The sequence below is a fragment of the Rutilus rutilus genome (assembly GCF_951802725.1).
Source record: "Rutilus rutilus genome assembly, chromosome: 17".
Taxonomy (NCBI): Eukaryota; Metazoa; Chordata; class Actinopteri; order Cypriniformes; family Leuciscidae; genus Rutilus; species Rutilus rutilus.
In genome coordinates this window covers 13,582,417-13,605,834 of record NC_140230.1, presented here as the reverse complement: position 1 = coordinate 13,605,834, position 23,418 = coordinate 13,582,417, and the positions used below count along the sequence as shown (strand labels likewise).

The following is a 23,418-nucleotide window of genomic DNA, read 5'->3' as shown; positions in this document are numbered from 1 at the left end:
CTCCTTTGCACTTAAACCAATTTGGTAGTTAAATGTTTCACACCTGCTTTTACAGTATCCTGAGGGCGATTCACGAATCCTGACAAAGCTTGTTTTGTCCCTTTCAAGTTGTCCTATAAACAGATGTTTCACACATTTTTGTCCACTTGTATTTAACAGCGGCTTGACCAGAATTTATTGCTATGTCAAAGGTGACAAACCCTAAAGATTTCTCTAAGTTTTCATCACTTATTATTTCATTTTGGTTTGCAGGGACCATATTGCTGATCATATTAACTATGATGATATATGTACAGGGGTCCAGGGAGCAGAGAAGACACACCATCAGTGGCTTGGATAAAAGAGTATTATTATAATTGCACAGCGTACAAAGCTATAATCTTTAAGCCCTTTAGCACCAAAATTAGTCATCTTTGTAATGAACATAACTATGCACAGTCTTATTGGTCATGGGCTGCACTAATTGGCGAATAAAATAGTGGGCAGCTGTTATTGTTGTTCAGAGCTGCCCTTGTTGCAGAGCGGGGCAGCCGCACTTATGGCCTTCCTGCTGGGACGCCTGCGCTTGCCTGTCAGCAGTGTGTAGAAGAAGGGATTCACACACGAGTTTCCATAAGTCAGCCCTGTGAGGATGCGATTAATCGTCACCTGCGTGCCCACCGGCACCACGCGCAGAACCTCGGGCCGGTACAATGGTAGAAGCTGCCAGATCCAGAATGGAAGGAAACAAGCCCAGAACGTCAACACAATTCCCAGGATGAGGAGCAGGACTTTGGGGCGAGGTGCACGGGGCGGGTAGGCGTTGCACCCTCCGACCCAAGCTGGCTGCGTCTGAGATACCCAGTAGAGTCTCCCCAAAGCTGCATACAAAGCTCCGATGGCCAGCCCTGGGCCTAGGATACTGGTGCAGAAGAGTACACTGAGGTAGGCTTTCGAACTCTGCTCGTCCCAGGCGGGAACGCACAACTTGCCTTCCTGGTTCTCTCCATCCTCGAGGTGCAAAGTGATCATCATGGGCAAACTGAGAGCCACGGCAAAGCCCCAGGCCAAAGCGACTCGCAGGAGTCCAGAGGAAGGAGTGGACGAGGCTACCAGCGGATCGGCCACAGCTCGATACCTATCCAGACTCATAGCAGTGAGGGTGAAGATGCTTGCGTGCATGGTGAGCAAATCCAGACTGAGTAGGAGCCGACAGCCTAGTTCACCGAAGGCCCAGTCAGATGCCAGGCTGTCGTACACGATGAAGGGGGCAGTGGAGAGGTACACCAGGTCTGCTAAAGCCAGACTCAGAACCTGCAGGTGAAGGGAGGAAGAGGAGGAGGACGAGGTGGGAGAGGAGGAGGGAGAGAAAGAAGGGGAGGAGGTGCCGAGGCAGGAGGAGCTGAAACAACAGGTAGGAGAGGTACGTCGTCGCCTGGACATCCTGCGGCGGCGAATCAGAAGCCCTAGGGTGTACAGGTTGCCCAGAATGCCCAGTAGAGAAAGGAGGGATAGGAAAAAGCAGAAGAGAGCAGTGGAGGCTACACTTGGGGATGGGGAGAGAGAAGGAGTGGATGAGGGAAGGGAGAGGTTAGTGAGAAAGGGAAAGGTGTATGAAGGGGAAGGGGAAGAGGAAAGAGAAGTAGAGCCAGAGACGTCCATTTGTCCTGGATGGCAAGAATCCCAAGATGAGTGACCTTCTGAGAGATGTAACTTCAGCGTGTATTAGGGTGTTTACTGTGCCCAGGTGATCAGAGAATCCAAATTTGAAGGGGAGAGCTGTGAGTGGACTGCTTTAATGGGTGAGAGAGAAGAGAGAAACAAAGAAACACTGATTTTATAACGTTTTTTTTTTAAACTACAAATTGGCAAGTTTGTCAAAGTACGCTAAATATCATGCATATCACAGATTACAAGAACTATAATATTATGTTCAAGAAAATTAATCGTTAGATGCACAGCACCAGTTTTGACAGTATTGACAGAAATTCGTACAAATCTACAAGGGTTCATTTTTTTGGTAAAGAGCTCAACTAACTAATATCAACACAGCAAACTTATAAAATAAAATTTAACAAGTAGCCTAGTTAGGCTATTTAAGATTAATGATCTCAGCAGCGCTGTTTTAAGCTGCTCTAAAATTTTCCTCACAAACCTATGAAATTTTAAGCTGAAGTCCTGAATTTTTTTTATTTATTTATTTTTAAATAAGACAATGAGAAACACTTGACTGTAGGCTATTTTGCATCTATGTCGTCATAATGACGGGTGTGAAGATCAAAGCCCAGCCGGCGGGCGCAAGAACACATACGGGAGAGAATTATATGTGGCACATGGTGACCCTGAGAGAGAGACGGGTTACGAGGCTACGAGCTACTGTTGCTACAGTGAAGCACTGGCACATGCAGTAGGTTACCCGCTGCGCCCATCACCCTTACCAGGGTGCTTTAAATAACACCTTTTAGATCGACACGGAGATCGACAGATTGGCTAGTTTGAGTTAATTTATTTATTAATTCAATACAAAAATGAATTTAGTTCATTTAAATCATAAGATGCCCAGCTAAGCCAATGAAATAAATAAAAAACGATTTAATAATTGGCATAGGCTATACGCAAACTGAAACTCGTGTTGACTAATTTTAGGAACTATAGGCGAAGGAGTCCTATCATTTTAGTTGTTGTAATTTATTGTTTTCATAATGTAAAAATGTCGAACACATGTAGTCTGCATTGAATCAGGGGAAATCGGGGAATGTTGCGCCAAGGAGTGAGTTGTAACACCATCAGTTTAACCAAATAAGCTACAGGGGTGATCATTCATTCTTCATGACAGGAGAAGTGTGTTGCGTGTAAAAACATATAAAGGATTTACAGGAGAACAAAAAAATTGCATGTTGAAATGAATGATGACAGAACAAGAGATATCATCTGAATCAAGTCATGTTAATCTTGTTTAATTTTATATGGGCTATGGGCTCTTCACCTGTTTAAAAATAAATAAATAAATAAATAAATATCAGACAGGGAGGGTTGAAACAGTTTCCATACTTTTGTAGCCTATAAAGACTTTTAAAAAACGGGACAGTGTCCACTTGACACAAACGCACACTGTGTGTTTTGTGTAGGCTATTGTTTCCATTTTTATGTTCTTCTTTATTTATTGTGTAGCCTTTTTATTTGCTGTTTTGAATTAAATGAAATGTGATGGTGCGATGATTAGGCCTATTTTATATTTGCTTACCACTAATATAGCTACATGTTAAACGAAAAATGTTTCCTACAATCCGACATGGAAATATTGAAACAATTGCACTCTTTGTAGCAACTTGACATTAATTTAATTCATGTAGCCTATTCGTTGTAAATTTATAATAGCCTACGTAACAGAGACATATGGAGATAGGCTATTAACCTATAGGCCAAAGTTTGTGACATAACGCAAAAAAAAATTCAGATGTTAACGAAAAATGTGTCACAACACTACCCGGTCTTCCCCTATCCTATTAGCTAATACGCATCCTTAATGTAAAACTCGATGGTTGGCGCATGTAAGAACGACATGTTCATTAGACAGCTGAAACTGTAAGTAAGCTATGGGCTGCTATTATTCAAACAAACAATGTCTCAGAAAGAATAATAAACTAATAAATACAACAGCATTACGCATAGGCTATTTGTTTCGGTTAAATTCTGAGGACACAACAAACTAAATTAATTTGATTAAAATGAGCTAATACAGTAGCCTATTTTTATTTTTGAAACCCTAAAATTGTCTTACCCTTAAATTGAGTATTCAGAGATGGCATGTTCCATATGTCGGCATATCCACACTTCAAACCGCGAGACAATGACGAAAATCCCACTCTAGAATATTCTAATTAAATTGTGTATTTGTAAAGTATAAATCAAAAAGCTCAGCGATGTGTTAACGTTCCTCTAAGGACAGAGTTAAAGAAACTTTAGGATGGTGTAGAATATCTCTGTCACAGTCAGTCCACTCCCCATATGTTGTCTGAAGCAAATGAAGGGAGGGATGAAGAGAGGCTCTGCTGAAAGACTGGAGAAAGAAGGGTGTCTTTAATAAAGACCAACTATTATGAATGGCCTTGGAGGGAGACAATTGATCTTCATTGGCAGAGGACTGAATGTGATTTGATGTTTAGTCTCTAACCCTGACTGATATTCTTTGTGGTGTTCATTAACTTCTCTCTTGTGATTAGATCCCTTTGCAGCCCACTTTTAACGTACATTTTTACGAGTGAAAAATCTGTGCTTTGGGGCTGTATTTATCAGTGCCAAAAGCAATACAGTCAGTATACCATAGGAAAAACACATGTAAATGTCAGGGAACAATATTTATGTCCACCATCCATCAAAGTTATTTGGGTTTGGGAGCATAAAAGGAATATTTTAGGTAGAATTTATTAGAGAACTTTAAGAATTACAACAGCAAACATGAAAAGGTACGTAAAATGATTTCAGTTTTACAGGTACTCACAGGACAAATGAACATGTTATTAAACCCATTCTTTGAGGCTGGACTGAGTCATGCGTGAAAAATGTTGGATGAAATTTTGATACGCGTCAAAATCCAAACCACAGCCGAGGCAATGAAAACCATTTAATCACTTAAAAAATATGGTATCGCTCCCTAACGACCATACAGGAATACATAACCATTAATGGAGATAAACCGTTTCAGTGGAAGGACATTTTCACCTCCTTAGTCATGCAAAACTTAAAATGATGCATGGCGTGGATATCTTGGAAGTAGCTTATGCTGTCCTTTAGACTAGAGCCACATGAATGGATTAAAGGGATAGTACACCAAAAAAAAAAAAAAAATTATCAATTCAGTCATAATGCACCCTCAAGTAATTCCAAACCTAGACTTACTTTCTTCTATAAAGCACAAAATATGTTTTGAAGAATGTCTGTTTTTGTCCATACAGTGAAAGTCAGTGGGGTCCAATGTTGTTTTGGCTTTCATGGAAACAACAATTTCCTAGAAAAAAAAAAAATCATAGAAGAAAGACAGTTATACACTATTGGATCGACAGAATATTCAATTTAGGATAACCTAACCCTTTAAACTTTTGTTAAACCAGGAAGGGAAACAAAAAATGGGGAAAGTGATACTTGAGCTGCATACAGTTTTGATTATGGGGACTGGTTTTCCTTTGTTTTGATATCATTTTGGTGTAAACCGCAAAGAAATGAAAGCTTTTAACCAGTCAGGTCAGAACGTGTAAATCCAAAACACCAAAATCCAATTAGATTCTAACTGGGAACAGTGGCTAAAAGTTAAAAATGTTTAACAAAATGCTTTTATATGACCAAGATTGGACCCACACGAGTTCTTTCCTGTAAAATGAAGATGATTCATTAGATGAAGGCGGTCCAGAGTAAAGGAACAACCGGCGTAAATAACTGTCCAGTGAGAAAGAAAGAGTAATAGAGTGAGAGAAAGAGACAGACAGAGAGCAAAAGTTACAACCCCGTCTCCTCATGAGCTACTGACACCAAATTCAGCGTTGCACCGCGTGCCAACACACATCTACACAAGGCCAACAAACACATATCTGCACATCTACTGCACTCCTGCCAACACACACACACACACGCACACACACCGCTGACACACTTCAACTTAACACCACCTCTGAACACCCGATACGGTCAACACTCAAACACATCTAATCAATGGGGTAAGGAGAGTATGTGTGTAGTGACCGCAAGAGCCCAGGACCATCATCGCAGCCCATAGGGCCCGCTTAGTGAATTAGTCTCCTGGTTCAACTGTTCAGTGTTTTTCTATACGCTTCTCGTTTTGTGACCGCAGTAAGTAAAGTGAGTAAAAGTAAAGGCATTTGAGTCACCGAAATATTTGCAAACACTCATTCAAGTGAATTACTGTTAGACTACTAAAAAAATAATTATAGAGCTTAAAAACGGTCAGATCACTTTTTTTCTCAGAAAAGTTCAGTCTAAAATGGATATTGTATTATTATTAGTAAGATCAATCAAAAATCCACGTACCTTTAATATTGCGTTGTCAAATTGTATAAATTGTATACATTAATGCAACCACAATCCAGTTGTTCATTCTTCTTATAATGGGCAGATTAATGGGCTGTTTTACCCCTCAAAGGTTATTTATTTTTATTTTTTATATTTATTAGATATTATTGGCTCTTATGACAAATTTCTTGTGATGTTTATCATTTGTAAGTTGCTTTGATTTGCTTTGGTTTTATTTTATTCTATATTTTATTTTATTTATGTGGAAGGCAGAAGTGAGAATATATATATATATATATATATATATATATATGTGTGTGTGTGTGTGTGTGTGTGTATATATATGTATATATGTATGTATATGTATGTGTGTGTGTGTGTGTGTGTATGTATGTATGTATGATGTATATGTGTGTGTATGTGTATATATGTGTGTATACACGTGTATATGTATACAGTATGTGTGTGTGTGTGTGTGTGTGTGTGTGTATATATATATATATATATATATATACAAAGCTGTATGACAGTTCACCATGTCTGAAAATATATATATATAAACACTATAAAAGTAGTCGACATGCTTGTGTGATATTTCAAGTCTTCTGAAACCAGTTTGAATGCAGAATGGAAAATAACTTTTAAGAGCTACGGCTGAGGAGAAGATTATCATGAATAATGATTTCTATTTTCAGTCTGTTCCTCTCACAATCTATCATATTTGAACTGTATTCATGGCATTTTCCAGATTTCTTTGTTTAGCTGAAAGGGATAGGGAATATTATGTCATCACTTTAGTCTTCTTTTTTTTTCAAACAAGAAAAGTCATTGGGACTTTAATTTTATGAACAAACAGTTTAATTATTCTTCAAAATATCTTTTAGCAGCCGAGGTCACTATGAATTTTTCTGAAAAATAACTTAATGTTGATTTACATTTTTATAAATCGCAGCATTCAGGTTTGGAACAACACAAGCGTGAGTAGATAATGACAGAATTTTAATTTCATGTTCTTTAGAAGCATTAGACTGGTAATCCTTTCTCAAGCCACTGCTGTGTTTGTCTAAAATGGGTTTCAACTCTTGTGTGAAGTCTGCAGGATTTAGAGAGGTGCTCTGGGCGTAGCGTGTCCCAGGCATGTGCTGTATATTTGAGAACACAAGATGGACAGAGACAGGCACCAGGGCCAAGACGAGAAGAAGGGCAACATACCTCTCTCTGCGGGGTGTGGGGAATTTCAACAAATACCTGGCACAGGCCTGCCAAAATAGGCAAAGGAGAGAGATTAGTAGAAAGAGAGACAGACGGGACAGAGACAAAATGAAAGAGAGACACAGAACGTTTGTCTGATGTCTCACTAAAGGATGGATTGTGATTAACAAATACAAAATGTTAGCAATATATATATATATATATATATATATAAAAAAAATGTTGTACTGACATGCTGATCCACCAGTGTGTGTGTGTATATATATATATATATATATATATATATATATATATATATATATATATAGCTTTTCACCTTCTGGCTTGTGTATCTTACGCTAAACTTGGCATTGTGTACTTTGCATTTTGTTCTTGGCATTGTGTACTCGTATGACAAATTGCTTGTGATGTTCCTCATTTGTAATTCGCTTTGGTTAACAGCATTCGCTCAATGAATAAATGCAATGTAATTTAATTAGCATAAAAATGCTTGTGGAAATTCATGTCTTTTCTGGAGGAAACTGAACTGCTGTCATTTTAACAAACATGCTTTTAGATTTTCAGCTAATTACTGCCCCTTTCAGCCACTCATACATTTCTGAAAGAACAGACCTATATCATCCTCATTTCATGCTGCTCGCTGACATGAGGCCTGTAGATTAACACATTAGATTTCGTGGTGTGTGGTGTCTTGATGCCTAAAGCTTAAGGGTAAGGTTCTGCCCTTCCCAGGGTGTCTCCCTTCACATCAAAGGGATCATAATTGCCAGACACAACTGCACAGCCCCACCGGGACCCCCAGCTCAACCTGTGTGTGTGTGTGTGTGTGTGTTTCAGTGCTGTGCAACTGCACATGGGTTTCTAACAAAAACAATCTGATTAAGGTACCTTGACATAAATAATCACAGACCCTTTAAATGGCTTTAAACCGCCCTTGTGCTTTGCTTACATTATGTTAATTAATTCTCCAGTCTTCGTCAGCCAATTGACAGATTGCCCTCATGTTTGACTTCTCCTTACAGCAGATTTAATTAAATGGGCGGACATTTTTGCGCGTAACAAACTGTTTGTTTCCCTGCAGACTGATTAGTAGAGTTCAAGATGAAATATTGATCCTCCATCTCTGGTGCTGATGTTTATATTCACGTCACTTTCAGTAGTTCTCTGTAATAAAGATAAAGGACTGACATTCCTCCGACACAGTTTGTTTAATGGCCGACTTGCAAGCAAACTAGACGCATTGAAAATCTTTAGACTTTCTTTTGCTGTATCTATGCATATGTCAGAGAAACAAACATTGCAGATAGCCTCTTTGTTTGTTTTTATCAATACCTTATTTGGACCAATAAGTTGATTAGGGACCAAATTTTACACTGTTTCACATATGCATATAGTCAAGTATCAGCAAGGCAGTGAATCGTAAGCAACACAAAAAGTGCTGTTTCTGAATGAATCAGTGCTTTTGAATGAATAGATTGAGCAAATGATTCAGTGATCAATTGATTCATTTATAAAGAGAGTAACTTATTTTGATTGAATCAGTGCTTTTGAATGAATAGATTGAGTGAATGATTCAATGACTCACTCATGAAGAGTAACTTATTTTGTTCCTGAATGAATCAGTGCTTTTGATTGAATAGATTGTGTGAATGATTCAATGACTCACTCATGAAGAGAGTAACTTATTTTGTTCCTGATTGAATCAGTGCTTTTGATTGAATAGATTGAGTGAATGATTCAATGATCAATTGATTCATTTATAAAGAGAGTAACTTATTTTGTTCCTGATTGAATCAGTGCTTTTGAATGAATAGATTGAGTGAATGATTCAATGACTCACTCATGAAGAGTACCTTATTTTGTTCCTGAATGAATTAGTGCTTTTGAATGAATAGATTGAGTGAATGATTCAATGATCAATTGATTAATTTATAAAGAGAGTAACTTATTTTGTTCCTGAATGAATCAGTGCTTTTGATTGAATAGATTGTGTGAATGATCCAATGACTCACTCATGAAGAGAGTAACTTATTTTGTTCCTGAATGAATCAGTGCTTTTGATTGAATAGATTGAGTGAATGATTCAATGATCAATTGATTAATTTATAGAGTAACTTATTTTGTTCCTGATTGAATCAGTGCTTTTGAATGAATAGATTGAGTGAATGATTCAATGACTCACTCATGAAGAGTACCTTATTTTGTTCCTGAATGAATCAGTGCTTTTGAATGAATAGATTGAGTGAATGATTCAATGACTCACTCATGAAGAGTAACTTATTTTGTTCCTGAATGAATCAGTGCTTTTGATTGAATAGATTGAGTGAATGATTCAATGATCAATTGATTAATTTATAAAGAGAGTAACTTATTTTGTTCCTGATTGAATCAGTGCTTTTGAATGAATAGATTGAGTGAATGATTCACTGACTCACTCATGAAGAGTAACTTATTTTGTTCCTGAATGAATCAGTGCTTTTGAATGAATAGATTGAGTGAATGATTCAATGATCAATTGATTAATTTATAAAGAGAGTAACTTATTTTGTTCCTGAATGAATCAGTGCTTTTGATTGAATAGATTGTGTGAATGATTCAATGACTCACTCATGAAGAGTACCTTATTTTGTTCCTGAATGAATCAGTGCTTTTGAATGAATAGATTGAGTGAATGATTCAATGACTCACTCATGAAGAGTAACTTATTTTGTTCCTGAATGAATCAGTGCTTTTGATTGAATAGATTGAGTGAATGATTCAATGATCAATTGATTAATTTATAAAGAGAGTAACTTATTTTGTTCCTGATTGAATCAGTGCTTTTGAATGAATAAATTGAGTGAATGATTCAATGACTCACTCATGAAGAGTAACTTATTTTGTTCCTGAATGAATCAGTGCTTTTGATTGAATAGATTGAGTGAATGATTCAATGATCAATTGATTAATTTATAAAGAGAGTAACTTATTTTGTTCCTGGATGAATCAGTGCTTTTGAATGAATAGATTGAGTGAATGATTCAATGACTCACTCATGAAGAGTACCTTATTTTGTTCCTGAATGAATCAGTGCTTTTGAATGAATAGATTGAGTGAATGATTCAATGACTCATTCATGGAGAGTAACTTATTTTGTTCCTGAATGAATCGGTACTTTTGATTGAATAGATTGTGTGAATGATTCAATGACTCACTCATGAAGAGAGTAACTTATTTTGTTCCTGAATGAATCAGTGCTTTTGATTGAATAGATTGAGTGAATGATTCAATGACTCACTCATGAAGAGAGTAACTTATTTTGTTCCTGAATGAATCAGTGGCTTTGAACAAATCAGTTAATTGAATATTTTAATAGCTGCATCTGAATATACTTCCCTCCAATATATAGGGTGAAAAGAGTAGTATGTCCAAATTCACAATATTCATGAAACAGTAGACAAAGAGTCCCTGAATGACCTACTACATCCAGTGAGATTCTGAAGTACTCCAACGGACACTTTACTATACCATAAGGCCATGGGAGAGAATTTGTAAATGACAGTGAAGTGGCACAAATGATGAGGTCATATGAAAATGACAACATAACGAATGTAGCTCATCCAGATTACATTCATACTATCATACAACAGCTGAAAAGTAATTACTTATTCAAAAGAAGTACCTATCAGAGAATATGCAGTTTCAGACACTGTTTAATTCCTGAAAAAATAAGTGCTTTTGGATAAATCGGTTGACTGAATGATTCAATGACTCACTTATAAAGAGACAGCCTGTTTAAATCCTGGATTTTTTCATGTCACTACAATAGACTAAGAAACGTGCAATTGTATTATGAGATCACTGACTTGACTAATTTACCGTTTTTTTTTTTAAAGAGACAGTTCACCCAAAAATGAAAAGTTTGCATCATTTACTGACCCTCATGTTGTTCCAAACCTGTATGAGTTTCTGTCTTCTGTTGAACACAAAAGATATTTAGAAGAATATTGGCAACCAGACAGTTGATGGCACCCATTGACTCATATTATATTATATAATATTTGTGACATTTTGAAGAAGAAAAAGTGAAATTGTAAAACGTTCTCCAATTATCTTTGTTTTTATTTACAACTTTGAAAATCATATTTAACAGTGTCAGGCGAGACAATCCATGGTTTTAGTGGGCCGACCCAACGATGACTGAAAATTTCCTACATTAAAATCTTTGTTGAAAGTCCATTCTTGACCTTGGCCATACATGAACACTGTATTTAGACGAATGACCTTCACACATTTCCTAAATATGCTCAGGCAGAATTTCAATAGTTAGCTTTTATTCTATTACTCAAAGCAGAGCATGCAAAAAGTAATACTATTACTATTATATTAATACATAAGTATTGCTTCTATTACTTTTGATGGTGATATAAAGAAATTGGTTTAATGCAATTGTGAGCTTCTAGTTAACTCTAATTTATCTATTTTCCCCCAAAATTGTAGTTTTTGAGCTTCTTCCACTGCAAGAACAAAAAAAACAAACTGAGTGAATCTGACTTTCAGCTCAGCGTTTTATAGATCTGGCAAACCCAAGGTACAGAGATTAAATCAGACTCCAGTGGAGATTGGCTTTTGTTCAGTTGGAAGTTTATCTTATTCCTTGACCACACTGAACATGTGCTGAAAGGTAACAGAGGATTACGTCTGCATTTATGGAAGTTAGATGATATAATCATAGTTTCCATGAAAATGAACCAATCATGCTTTCTAATAGCTGACATGTGGAAGATACTGTACGTAAGCTGAGACATATAACTTAACTAGTTATATAATAATACAGAAATGTTCAATTCCAGTATTATTAATATATTTTTTGATTGTAATGAATCTGACCATGTCTCTGATTACAGATATAATAGCAAAGCAGTTTGTGTATGCCCTTACCTTATTGTACTTGAGTCCATTCAGGTGTAATTTAGCACTGCAATTTATTGTTTTTTATAACTTACGTAATTCTAGTTTTACATTATATTAGCCTATTATTTAATTAATTTAATATTCTTTTTTATTGAAAGCAAAAAGCATTTAATCAGGCAAAACAAATGATAGTGATGTGGAAATAAGCTTCAGACAGAGTTCAAAAACAAGTCCAAATGTCCTACAGTTTATTAGGCTGTACAAAAAACAATAGTATGTGGTTATATTATAAATAGGACTTTAAAGCTGCAAATTAACACCGCTATTAAGACCACTTTCATCTTATAAAACTTAAAACAGATCCATTTTATTGTAAAACCACACATTCTTTTACATTTAGAGGCACATTCATTCCACTGTTTAAGCCAGTCACAGTATGTATAACCATGTCCAGGTGAGTTTCTTTTTTTACACTTATGTAACAAGCCCCTTTTTCACAGTGAACCGTGTTAGCTGTCAAAATTTTTACATGTTCAGCAAGTGGCCAATCAAAAGAAAACATTATTATTCTCTCACGGTCTATTCAGTCAAAACAGAAAGAGTTTGTTCAGTCTGATGAAATAGAAACATTCTGCCCTCTAGTGGTTCATATGTGAAACCTCACCTTTAACAAGAAATGAAATGACGTTGACTTTTATTTCAATTTATTAATTATGTAAATGTATTTGAATTTATTTTGATCGACTAATCAAAACCCTCCACATACTATGTCGTGTATGGCTGTAAAACATAAAACAATCAGTCTATAACTATGAGCAACACATGTTGGCCATAATATAACCAAATATTTGATCAGTCATAAATAAATTATTAATGTATTTTGGATAGCCAATCGTTTCTCTTCTATCCTGTTAGCCTGTCTCTCTTTCTGATTCTGTTTCCGTGCCTGGAGAGCATTTTCCATTGATCAATCTCAATCTTTTTTCTTTTTTTCCTTTGCCTCATGTAAGATAGGCTAAAGGGCAAGAGGCATCCCATTTATTGCATACATATTTACATATATTTTTCTACTTGTGTTATACTTTCGTGCTGTAGATATCAGTCATATCCACTTTAGAATGGACCTTGTCAGTTTATATTGCACTAATGCTAATATAAAACGTGCTGTGATGTTGTTATGAACCAAATATTTGCAGCTAATATGACGTAACAATGCAACATTACTTCACCAAAATAACTTTTTGTTACAGTGAGTGTCAATGGAATGAAACAACGACCTCGCCAGTGTATAAAAATACTGCACTAATGCTAAAACGTGCTTTTATGTTGATAGGAACCAACCATTTTCTGATAATATAACGTAACAATGAAACATTACTTCACAAAAATATTCAGATTTCCGTTCCGTTACTGTAAGTTTGCGTGTCAATGGCACGAAACAACGACTAAGTATAAGAGGGACAGTCAGAGTGAGAGGATGCAGAGAGGACAGGAAAGGATGCAGATTAGATACTGAAGTTGTTTCTGCCTGCTGGGGAGCGCGCGCGCGGAGCAGAGCACGCGGAGAGAGAGAGAGCGCCCACGCCACACTTTCACGCGCTGGAAAGCGTTTTAATGTGACGCATCCTCAAACAGCAGCCGCTTTATCTGGCTTGTGCTTTAATATTAATTGAAATTAAAACAGTGTTAGAAAAGAAATTGAAATGGAATAGACTTGACGCTTAAATGGACTATAGCTATGTGATGACATTTGTGCACGAGCCGGTGAGTGTCGTTTTCGTTCTTCAAACTTCAAAATTGACTTCCAGTGGCTTAGTTTCAGTGCTTTTCTTGTATTACTTAAGTAAACATAGTTGTGCATGATGTGGTTCAGTACGACGTAGAATTAAACTCGATGCTTGGCTGACTGTTAATTGGTAAATAAATCATAAACACGAAACTACAAAACATTTCACAGTGAATTCACTCAAAATGTAGGTTAATTGCTCTATTGGTATACTTTTGTGGTCTTTGTAAGAACACAGACAAATATTAATATTAGGCTAATTCAAAACTCGTCTGTTGCCAGGTTGACCTGTGACCAGGTCAAGGTGAAGGGCATTTCGATCAGGCCTCATTCACAGCAGCCTATATCAGCAAAACAAGGCCTGATTACTTAATAATAACTTTCATTAATCATGAAGTCATTAAAAATATTGTAGAAAATAGTTGATATTTAGCTGCACGCTAAAACAAATTTGTTTGTATTAATACACCACTAAAAACAACAATAGGTAGCCTATTGGAGATCAGCATGTATTCAATATGAATAGGCTATGACAACCTGTAAATTAAACTTTCATGACATTTCTCACTATTTCTTTGTAATCTATTACACATTAGACCTATTGTAAAGTTTGTTCATTTCAAAACTGTAAAAAAGGGTCCCCCAATGCTTATAGATTTAATAGTAGCTAATTTTTTCTATATTTTCTACATTTCTATAGCCTACATACTTAAATATATTCTGTATTTAACTACTTGAAGAATGTATTAAAGTACAGATTTGTATGTGCTATAGTCTTTGTTAGATATCAAAATTAATCTCATTGTCTCATAGTCTAACAGGACATTGCATTAACTTTTTAGTAAACCACACGGAGAGGCAATTGCACCCCAAATTTTGTTGTTATTTTAGTGCCACTGCAAAGAGGATTTTCGTTTCATTTCTCTGTCCTTCATCTGGCGCTGTTTACAGTATTATTAGTTTGGAGTTGAGATTAACCTCAAGGTCATTAGTTCTAAGAATCGGTGCTTTCTTTTTTGAGACAACGGGAGAGTGTAAAGGTTTATTTCTGTAGAAATGATGGTGACACTTTCATTAGGAGAATCATTGGCTTGAGCATGATGTGAAAATGAACACTTAAAACTAAATGCTCTCAGACTAAAGGATTACCTTTTCATCTCCCATCCTCCTCCTCCACGTGATAGACTGGAGAGAGGATCTGAAAGCGATAGCGGGAGAGAGTGATATACTTTCTCCCATTTAACTTTTGATGCATCACATGAGAGACTACAAACACTTCTTCTTTTTTTCGCAGAGGACGAGTAGGAGAAACGCTGATAAAAAGAAAAGGAGAAATAACAATGAGATGAAAAGATTTATGCATTATTTCAGTACAAAGATTAATCTTCAAGAATGCGAGAGGCAGAGCTGTAGGAGGCACAGAGAAAATTGAGTCAGAGATGGTTGAGGTGATGAAGTTATGAACATTGGAAAAGAGATATTTCCATTAAAACATGCTCGAGGAGCTTTTGAGTGAATTGGTGAACGTGATTTCAACAAATACAAAATGTTCCTGGAACAACATTCCAATCAACCAATTAGATATAAAGGACAAGTTTACAGTTTATGTATAGTTTTGGCTTACAACCACGGTTAGGTGCTTTCACATTAGTGTTATTCACCTGTCATTTCACTGTGATTTTTGGGATAAGTTAGGGGTAGGGGTAGGGATAGGGTTAGGACTAAACTTTTCCTAGTTTGCGTGGTCTGTGGCTTGGATTTTTCAGTGAAACCTTTTTCAGGATACCTTTTTTTTTTACAGTAGGTGGGTGGCGACAAGTGACTGTCGATTATTAAAAGTTAAGTCAAGATCACACAACACTTAAGATAAGTTTACATCAACTATAACAATAAAGGTTTAAGAACCATTGTAATTCTTAGAGAATATGGAAGTCCACACCACAGCTACAACGATAACAACACAGAGAAACGATTTAGTTGGAATCACTTTCCCAGCTGATGAACGATAAAATCATTGACAATTGTGGTCGATTTTTTCATTTTTCGCACCTGACTTAAGTCTACCTGGGTCTCGCCTACAATCGACGTCCCCGAACGTCTACAGTCGACGTTAGTTTCCTGTATCTGGGTCTCGTCTACAATCGACATCCCCGTTCAATAATATTTAACTCTAGCGCGTCTCCTCATCGACGTCGGCCGAGTCCCCTAACCCTAACTTGCTGCGCAGCAATAACTAAACAGACTTCAGACAATGCCTTCGAATATGCTTTAATCAGACAAATTTCAGAGAGAATCCCACCAGCAAAAGGAATACAACAGTTTTTATAGAATAGGAGCATGGCGAAAATGACATGATACATTACATCATTTCCCTACAATTTGATTGGTTCTTCATAGGCAAACCCTTCTGTTATTAGGTAGAAGCAAACTCTGTTTTCTTGATTACTTAGTTGTTAATCACAAGGTTAATCACAAGTTTTCAAACCTAGACATCTGTCTAGTTTCATTTCCCCTATTTGTTATTTATACACTCACACACTCAAAGTCACGAGTGTTCGACCAAAGGGTTTGGAAACATTTAAGATTCAAGAGCATATGAATGTTGTTCCTGCAAGAAAAATAAATGTTAGTTACGATTAATTAAAAACCCATCACACAGTCAATTAGAATCCAAGTGGCAGACGACAAACATGCTTATGATAAACAGAACGTTATCATGCCAACGCATGTGGAGACACAGTTATTGCATTAGCTTTGATTAGGCTAGTTTTCATCCCTGGTGTGAACAGGACTTTAGCGAAGATAGTTGATTTTAGGCACTCTTAAATATCTGTTTTAGTGCAGGGTGGGACTTTAAACATTGTTTGCAGTCATCTGTCCTAAATAATATGGACCTTATGATATGGACCTTCACAGACATGCGCAAATAAGGCTGTAAGACCGCAGGGTGTCCCATGTGTCATTGAATGATTCAGAACGGTACTCATGCCATTTGCGTGGCATTTAGCACAGGGTCTTTGGCAGTACAATGAAATTCCCTCACCAACTAAATATGCACAAGCTTGCTCTTATCATAATGAATGTGTGATAAACATACTGTACATACTGTTGGTTCTATGATAAGACTGTTGTCATGGGTTTCAAGTAGCTTTACCAGTTCCTCACTGAATTTATAACCCTTAAAGGGTTAAAGAGGCTGTTGTGTCCTATAGACATTGGTTAGGGTTGCAAAGACCGAGTACTCAGACAGTGTAAATTGTGTCAGTGCTACTGCAGCAACAGGCAGTTTGAAAGAAGTCTGCACTCCCACGCATATCTAAGGTAACAAAACACTTTATAAGCTCCTGGGGTTGAAGTGTTGCAGCAACAGACCACAGTGTGGAAACCAGGGAGGCAGAGAAGTGAATGAGGAGGACCTTGACGGTATGTGCAGGATAGAGTTTGGCTGGAAGAGGCATTTGGCATGTCTTAATCTGAAGAAAGAAAGCATAAAAAATATACAACCTGTTAATCATATGAGATTGCTGCAATAGCAAACCACAATCATCCGATCAATTCCCGCGTTACATTTTGTCTTGTTTGAGAAACTCATATATATGTAATAGGGAAGAAAAGACTACTACAACTTCTGTTTTATGCCAACTTTAAAGAAATATTCCAGATTCAATACAAGTTAAGCTCATTCAACAGCATTTACACTTTTGATTTTAATGTTGATTTCTACAAAAAATAAAATAAGACTATTTTTCTTTAAAAAATGCAGACATTGAGATTACATTAATGTACTTACAGTGTAAGTTTAATAGTTTAAGTTTAAGTTAAGTTTAAAAACACAATAGAGATCTTATAATTAAATAAATGCACATACATGTTTGTGTTGTGACTCGTGGCAACAAAGTAGTAAAATTTTATATTTAGTAACCTTACTAAAAGGTTAGTAAATATTTTTTTCACATTTAAATCATAACACAAGTTATGTACATTGTGTGTCTATACTATTGAAACTGTGAGTATTTTAATACGAATTGACCCCATCAAACATTTTTAATCAACATCATGGTCAACTTAACTGATCTGAACTGGTACTGACCCTGGAATATTCCTTTAAGATTTTAAAAATATCATTCCTCATTTATCAGTTTAAGAGGAAAAGTAGTCTTGCTCTCTTCACATACATTAGGTTCTAATGATTTGGTGATTGTACTGAAGCCTATTGTGGAGAGAATCAGTGAGTGGGGATGTTATCTGTAGTTAATACTTTCTCATTACTGCTCTCAGATTAACACGAGTTAGTTTCCAGCCAGGCTTCAGTAGGCTGACTGGATCACTATAATCTCATCGCATGCCTCTGGCATACCTAGACTTGAGAGAGATAGAAGAAGACAGCAAATCAGAGACTGAAAGTGAGCGAGAGAGCAGCACGGAGAAATTGAGAGTGAGCCAGAGAGGGAAATGGAGAGAGACACAGCCCGGCCATGTGAATGCATGGACTTTTTGTGGCCCCATTTTGTGGCATAGCGGAATCGATGACACTATGGATTGGTCATGCAGCATGTGGGCTGTTGTATTACTGCATGTGTTCTGCTGCAGGTGCTTAGCATGTATTTTCACCATATACCAATACTATATGCAAGCAGTCACTGAGCTTGTTACATCAGCATTATACATTTTAAACAATTAGAGAATTGTGAGAATCGTGACGTGAGTAATGTTTTATTCACTAAATTTGCACTTCCTGCAAGTTTCAATGCAGGCTTTGGTCCTGTGTAAATGAAATCGTGCCAGTGCGATTCAAGGGTTTATTCGCCTGCTCACAAGAATGAACATCGCTTGTGCACTATAAAAACAGCTATAAATGGTTCATTATATGCAATGATGACAAGACCACTCACAGTTCAGTATGCAAATAGATGTAAGAAAGATAGCTGGTTGTGATTCAGAATGCAAATATTATGATGTATTTGCTCTTGGTTAAATTTTGAATGCCGAACATCATCAGTCAATAAGAGATTTTCAAATTTTGCTCTCAAATTTATTTTTTTAAAGGATAGCCCACTTAAGGGTGAAATTTTCTGTATAGTACATTATGTGGTTCAGGCAGAAGTTTGACTAATTCTATAATACTCAAAAGCTTTTATATACTTATTATACTATAGTTAATTTTTTATTCATGGTTAATAAAAAAAAAAAAAAAAAAATAACTGTAACCAAATGATTTTATGTCTTTCAGTTCCGTTAACATTTTTAATGTGCATTCTTCGTAGTTCGTGCTAGATACAATGCGTCTAGTAATGTCTGATTCCCAAACAAATTAATCTTATCAACTTGTTCTATTTAGTGAATCAAAAACTTACAGCCATGACCAAATTACGCTGATTCCCTAAAGTTTGACTTTTATGAGCTAATTCTTTCTTGTGAATCAAAAACATGATCCAGGAACTGATATTGTGTCGTGTTGCCATGCTGTGAAAAGTCACTGAAAAGTAAACACTTTTTTACAAGAATTATAAGGGATAGTTCAACCAAAAATGATAATTCTGTCATCAATTACTCACCCTCATGTCGTTCCAAATCTGTAAGACTTTCATTCATCTTCGGAACACAAATTAAGATATTTTTTAAAGTTCCTAAAGAGATCGTAAACTAATAATCGAACAGTTTAGTCCAAATTTGAGAGAAACGATCACTTTATCTGATGGACAGATTGAATTTAGTCCTTTATTATATAGCCTATACGTGCTGCGTACCACGAGAATGGACCTCATTGGTTCTTGCTGAAGCTCAAACGGTTTGCGTAACACGAGAATGAACCTCATTGGTTCTTGCTGAAGCTCAAATGTGCTGCGTAACACGAGAATGAACCTCATTAGTTCCTGTACCAAGTCGGTACTGAAATTTTTTAAATGTGATGATACCAGAATTTCTGTAGTACCAGTAGTACCGAGTACCGGGTATATTCGGTACCCTAATAGGCAGCTGCTTTCAGTCGCTTCCGTGTTTATCTAAGCGCAGGGCTCCAGATGAACTTTTTTACAAGGAGCACTGTAGCCGATATATACTACGATATATATATATATAGTGTCTGTGTATATTAAACCGCAAAAAGACTATTTAAATATTAACCCTGCATGTTCTGCTGGTCTCTGTTACCCCTTTTCCACCAAGGCAGTTTGAGTGCTGGTTCAGAACCAGAGCCTAGTTTCAAATCAGCTCTTTTGTCTTTCGACACCCAAAGCACCAGCTCTGAACCAGGTAGCACCAAAACATTGCTGGTCTAGAAGTAAGAACCGCTTGCGTCAGGGGCTGGGTGCGGGGTTACCATGACCAACAAGACGAACAGAAACTTGTGACCGCCATTTTTTAAATAGGAGCTAATCGAGTTAAAGGGTAACTAAACTCCTGGTCAGAGCCTGACTCCACCCACTGGCAATATTTGAAAAAAAATCTTGGAAAAGAGGGCAGACCCCAGCGGAGATAGAGGGGACGAACCGAGGGCGGGGCTGAGCGGGGGGCGTGCACCTGAGACAGCTGCTGTCAGACTCTAAAATGGAGAGTGACTGGAGTGACGCAAGTAGCTTTGCAACAGAGCTGTCATTTGAAGTCGAGGACTTTTCTCCCCCACCTTCACCTGAAGTGGAGGAGGGTGAATTGTCTGTGGACACAGGGCAAGAGCCATATCAATTCGAGGCGAGCCGCTGGCTCAAATTCTTTAACTCCCGCATCGCGATCGGCATCCGACGATGCTATCGAGTGCGCCGGCGCATTTGTCGATCCCAGAGGATTAACTTTAGCCTAACCATAAATTGTGCTTAAAATAGATATGATCACTCACCTCAAGACGCCGCTGCGGTGATGGAGTCCATGCAGGAGGAGCAACGTTTGGCACTTCGTCGCTTTTCAGCACGAGCTGTGTGGAGAAGCCCATTTCCACCTCTATTGCGTTTCCATCCTGACCACAGTACTAAATACAGATAAATCTACGCTAACTTGAAGCTATCCTAACTAATGCAATACTATGCTACTAACTAACTAACTATGCTTCTAACAATACTAGCCTACACTAACACTAACGTTACACTAACAACAGCAGCCGTCTATGCAAGTTAAGGCCTATTTATACTTCTGCGTCGAACTGCCGCCGTAGCTACGTCGTAGGCTGTGTGTAGCGCGCATACCCTACGGCGTACCCTGACATGCACCTCTCCAAAAATGTAACAACGCGTCAGTTCTACGCGGACACAAGCGCTGTGATTGGTCTGCCAGAACCCCTCCCTCGGGGTTTCACATGCTCCCTAGGTGCGCGTCAACGCGGACAACGACACAGAAGTATAAATTAAAACCAACACGTTGCCTACGGCGTATAGGCTCCGGCGTAGGTCCGACGCAGAAGTATAATGAGGCCTTTACGGCGAGCTGCACGAACGCGTTGGATTCGCCGTGTTTGGATGGTGATGTAGGTTCGCAAAGCCATGAGCATCAATAGTAACGCAATGGCCATTGTTGATGGAAGGCTTGTTCGAGATGGCTTGGAGCTGCGGGAATGTTTGGAGAGCATACGACTCCTTGTGCTTTTGGATCGCTTTCGCAGTGCTTTGATGTCATGCGCCGATCGGTCTGCGAGAAGTCGAACCATCTCGAACAAGCCTGGTTTGTTTGTGTTTGGCGCTGCCGCGCAACATGAGATGTGTACAGTGACGTAAGATCGGGCTCTGGTGGGCAGTGTTGGGTAAGTTACTCAAAAAAAAGTAATCCACTACAAATTACTAATTACTGCTCTAAAATTGTAATTTGATTACATTACTGATTACTGCATGTAAAAAGTAATCAGATTACTAATTACTTTACTTTCAAGTTACTTTGAAAACCTATTAAACCTACAAAAATACACTACAAAGTGCAACTCAGTTCTTTCCCTAATTTAATATTGACTGAAAAATATTACAGAAATATGAAAACAGCAACTTGACTTAAAGATCCAATGCATTTCTAGAACTTAACATTCTTAACATAAACTTGCCTAACAATGAAAACTGTAGTCTTTTTAAATGTGTCTACAGTATGTCTTATCTACAACATTCCTTGCTGCGTGTAACATGCACTATGTGTGTGCTAGCTTGTACTAACTGTTTGTGTGCATTAAAGATGCATTAAAATTGATAACACTTGAAACCAGTATTTATAAAAAAAATAAAAAAAAATTGCATATTTGAATGCTGAAATGTAGTTGTTTTTCAACTACAAAGTGAAAGTTTCTTCTACACTACAGGGTACAAATTCATTTATTTTACTTGTCAGTAAAATAGCGGTTGTATCTCATCAAAAGAAGTTTCTCAAATCGCTTGCTAGAAAGTCTGTTTCTCTTTGGGGTCAGCACAAGACTCCCTAAACTGAAAAGTCTTTCCACAGGAGCACTCGATGGTGTTGCAGTGTTGTACTTGAGTGAGATGACTTTAATGATGACTTCGGGCAGGCACTCTTCATATTTTGGTAGCCCGAAATTAATTGTACTAGCCCAAATAAAAAGACAATTTTTAATGTAGAAAATTGGTTAGGAGTCAAAACATGAATCAAAAACTTTTTCAAAACAGAAATATCAACAATTGGATATAAAATAATCAAATTAGAATCATCAATACAAATATGCATCTGGTTCTAACTGAACTGAAATTTGTGTGACCAGTATGTGGAACATGAATCAGTCTGTGTCTGTGGCTCAGCCCCCAATGAGGGGGATAAAAAAAAAAAAAAGGTAACACTTTAGTTTAGGGTCTAATGCTCACTATTAACTAGTTTCATTAACATGCAGATGGCAGGGTTTTATCATCACTGAGGTCCCGAATGTGAGGTAGGCTAGTTAGGGGGGTTCGGGGAAAATTTAAATTTCTCTGATCTACATATGTGCATTTTAAGATGTTTTAAAGGCCAAAAAAATTGGATAACAATAGCTTTAAAGCCATGTCACGCTGCTGATTATTTTTCTCTCCTCATCAGCATCACACTCTTTTTCTCTCAGAGGACACACCCTGTCTTCTGTTAGTTTAGCTACACACTCTTTTTCTCTCCTCGTCAGCATCACACTCTTTTTCTCTCAGAGGACACACCCTGTCTTCTGTTAGTTTAGCTACTCACTCTTTTTCTCTCCTCATCAACATCACACTCTTTTTCTCTCAGAGGACACACCCTGTCTTCTGTTAATTTAGCTACACACTCTTTTTCTCTTCTCGTCAGCATCACACTCTTTTTCTCTCAGAGGACACACCCTGTCTTCTGTTAGTTTAGCTACACACTCTTTTTCTCTCCTCATCAGCATCACACTCTTTTTCTCTCAGAGGACACACCCTGTCTTCTGTTAGTTTAGCTACACTCTTTTTCTCTCCTTGTCAGCATCACACTCTTTTTCTCTCAGAGGACACACCCTGTCTTCTGTTAGTTTAGCTACTCATATAGGCTTTTCATTTTTGTCTGTCAGTGAAGAAAATAAACATAGGGTCAACTGATTTATGAATCATTTTCTCAGACGCGTT

At 37.3% G+C, this 23,418-nt stretch overlaps 2 protein-coding genes across 6 annotated transcripts in view; one reads left to right on the top strand and one right to left on the bottom strand.

Annotated features, from left to right (window-relative positions):
* Positions 1-489: 489 nt before the first annotated feature.
* On the bottom strand, positions 490-1,688 carry uts2r3 (urotensin-2 receptor 3; the record flags this gene model as incomplete). Its single annotated transcript, XM_084386214.1, has 1 exon — positions 490-1,688. Exon 1 carries the CDS (start codon positions 1,639-1,641, stop codon positions 490-492), a length of 1,152 nt encoding a protein of 383 aa, XP_084242340.1. The 5' UTR covers positions 1,642-1,688.
* Positions 1,689-13,587: 11,899 nt separating this feature from the next.
* kcnj14 (potassium inwardly rectifying channel subfamily J member 14) overlaps positions 13,588-23,418 on the top strand; it is a 35,458-nt gene continuing 25,627 nt past the window's right edge. For 3 of the 5 annotated variants that reach the window (XM_084385597.1, XM_084385596.1, XM_084385595.1), the window contains exon 1: positions 13,709-13,872. The gene's annotated coding sequence lies outside the window, so the exon portion shown is untranslated. Of the gene's footprint in view, positions 13,873-23,418 lie in introns of all 5 variants that reach the window. The other 2 variants (XM_084385593.1, XM_084385594.1) reach the window with 2 other exon arrangements.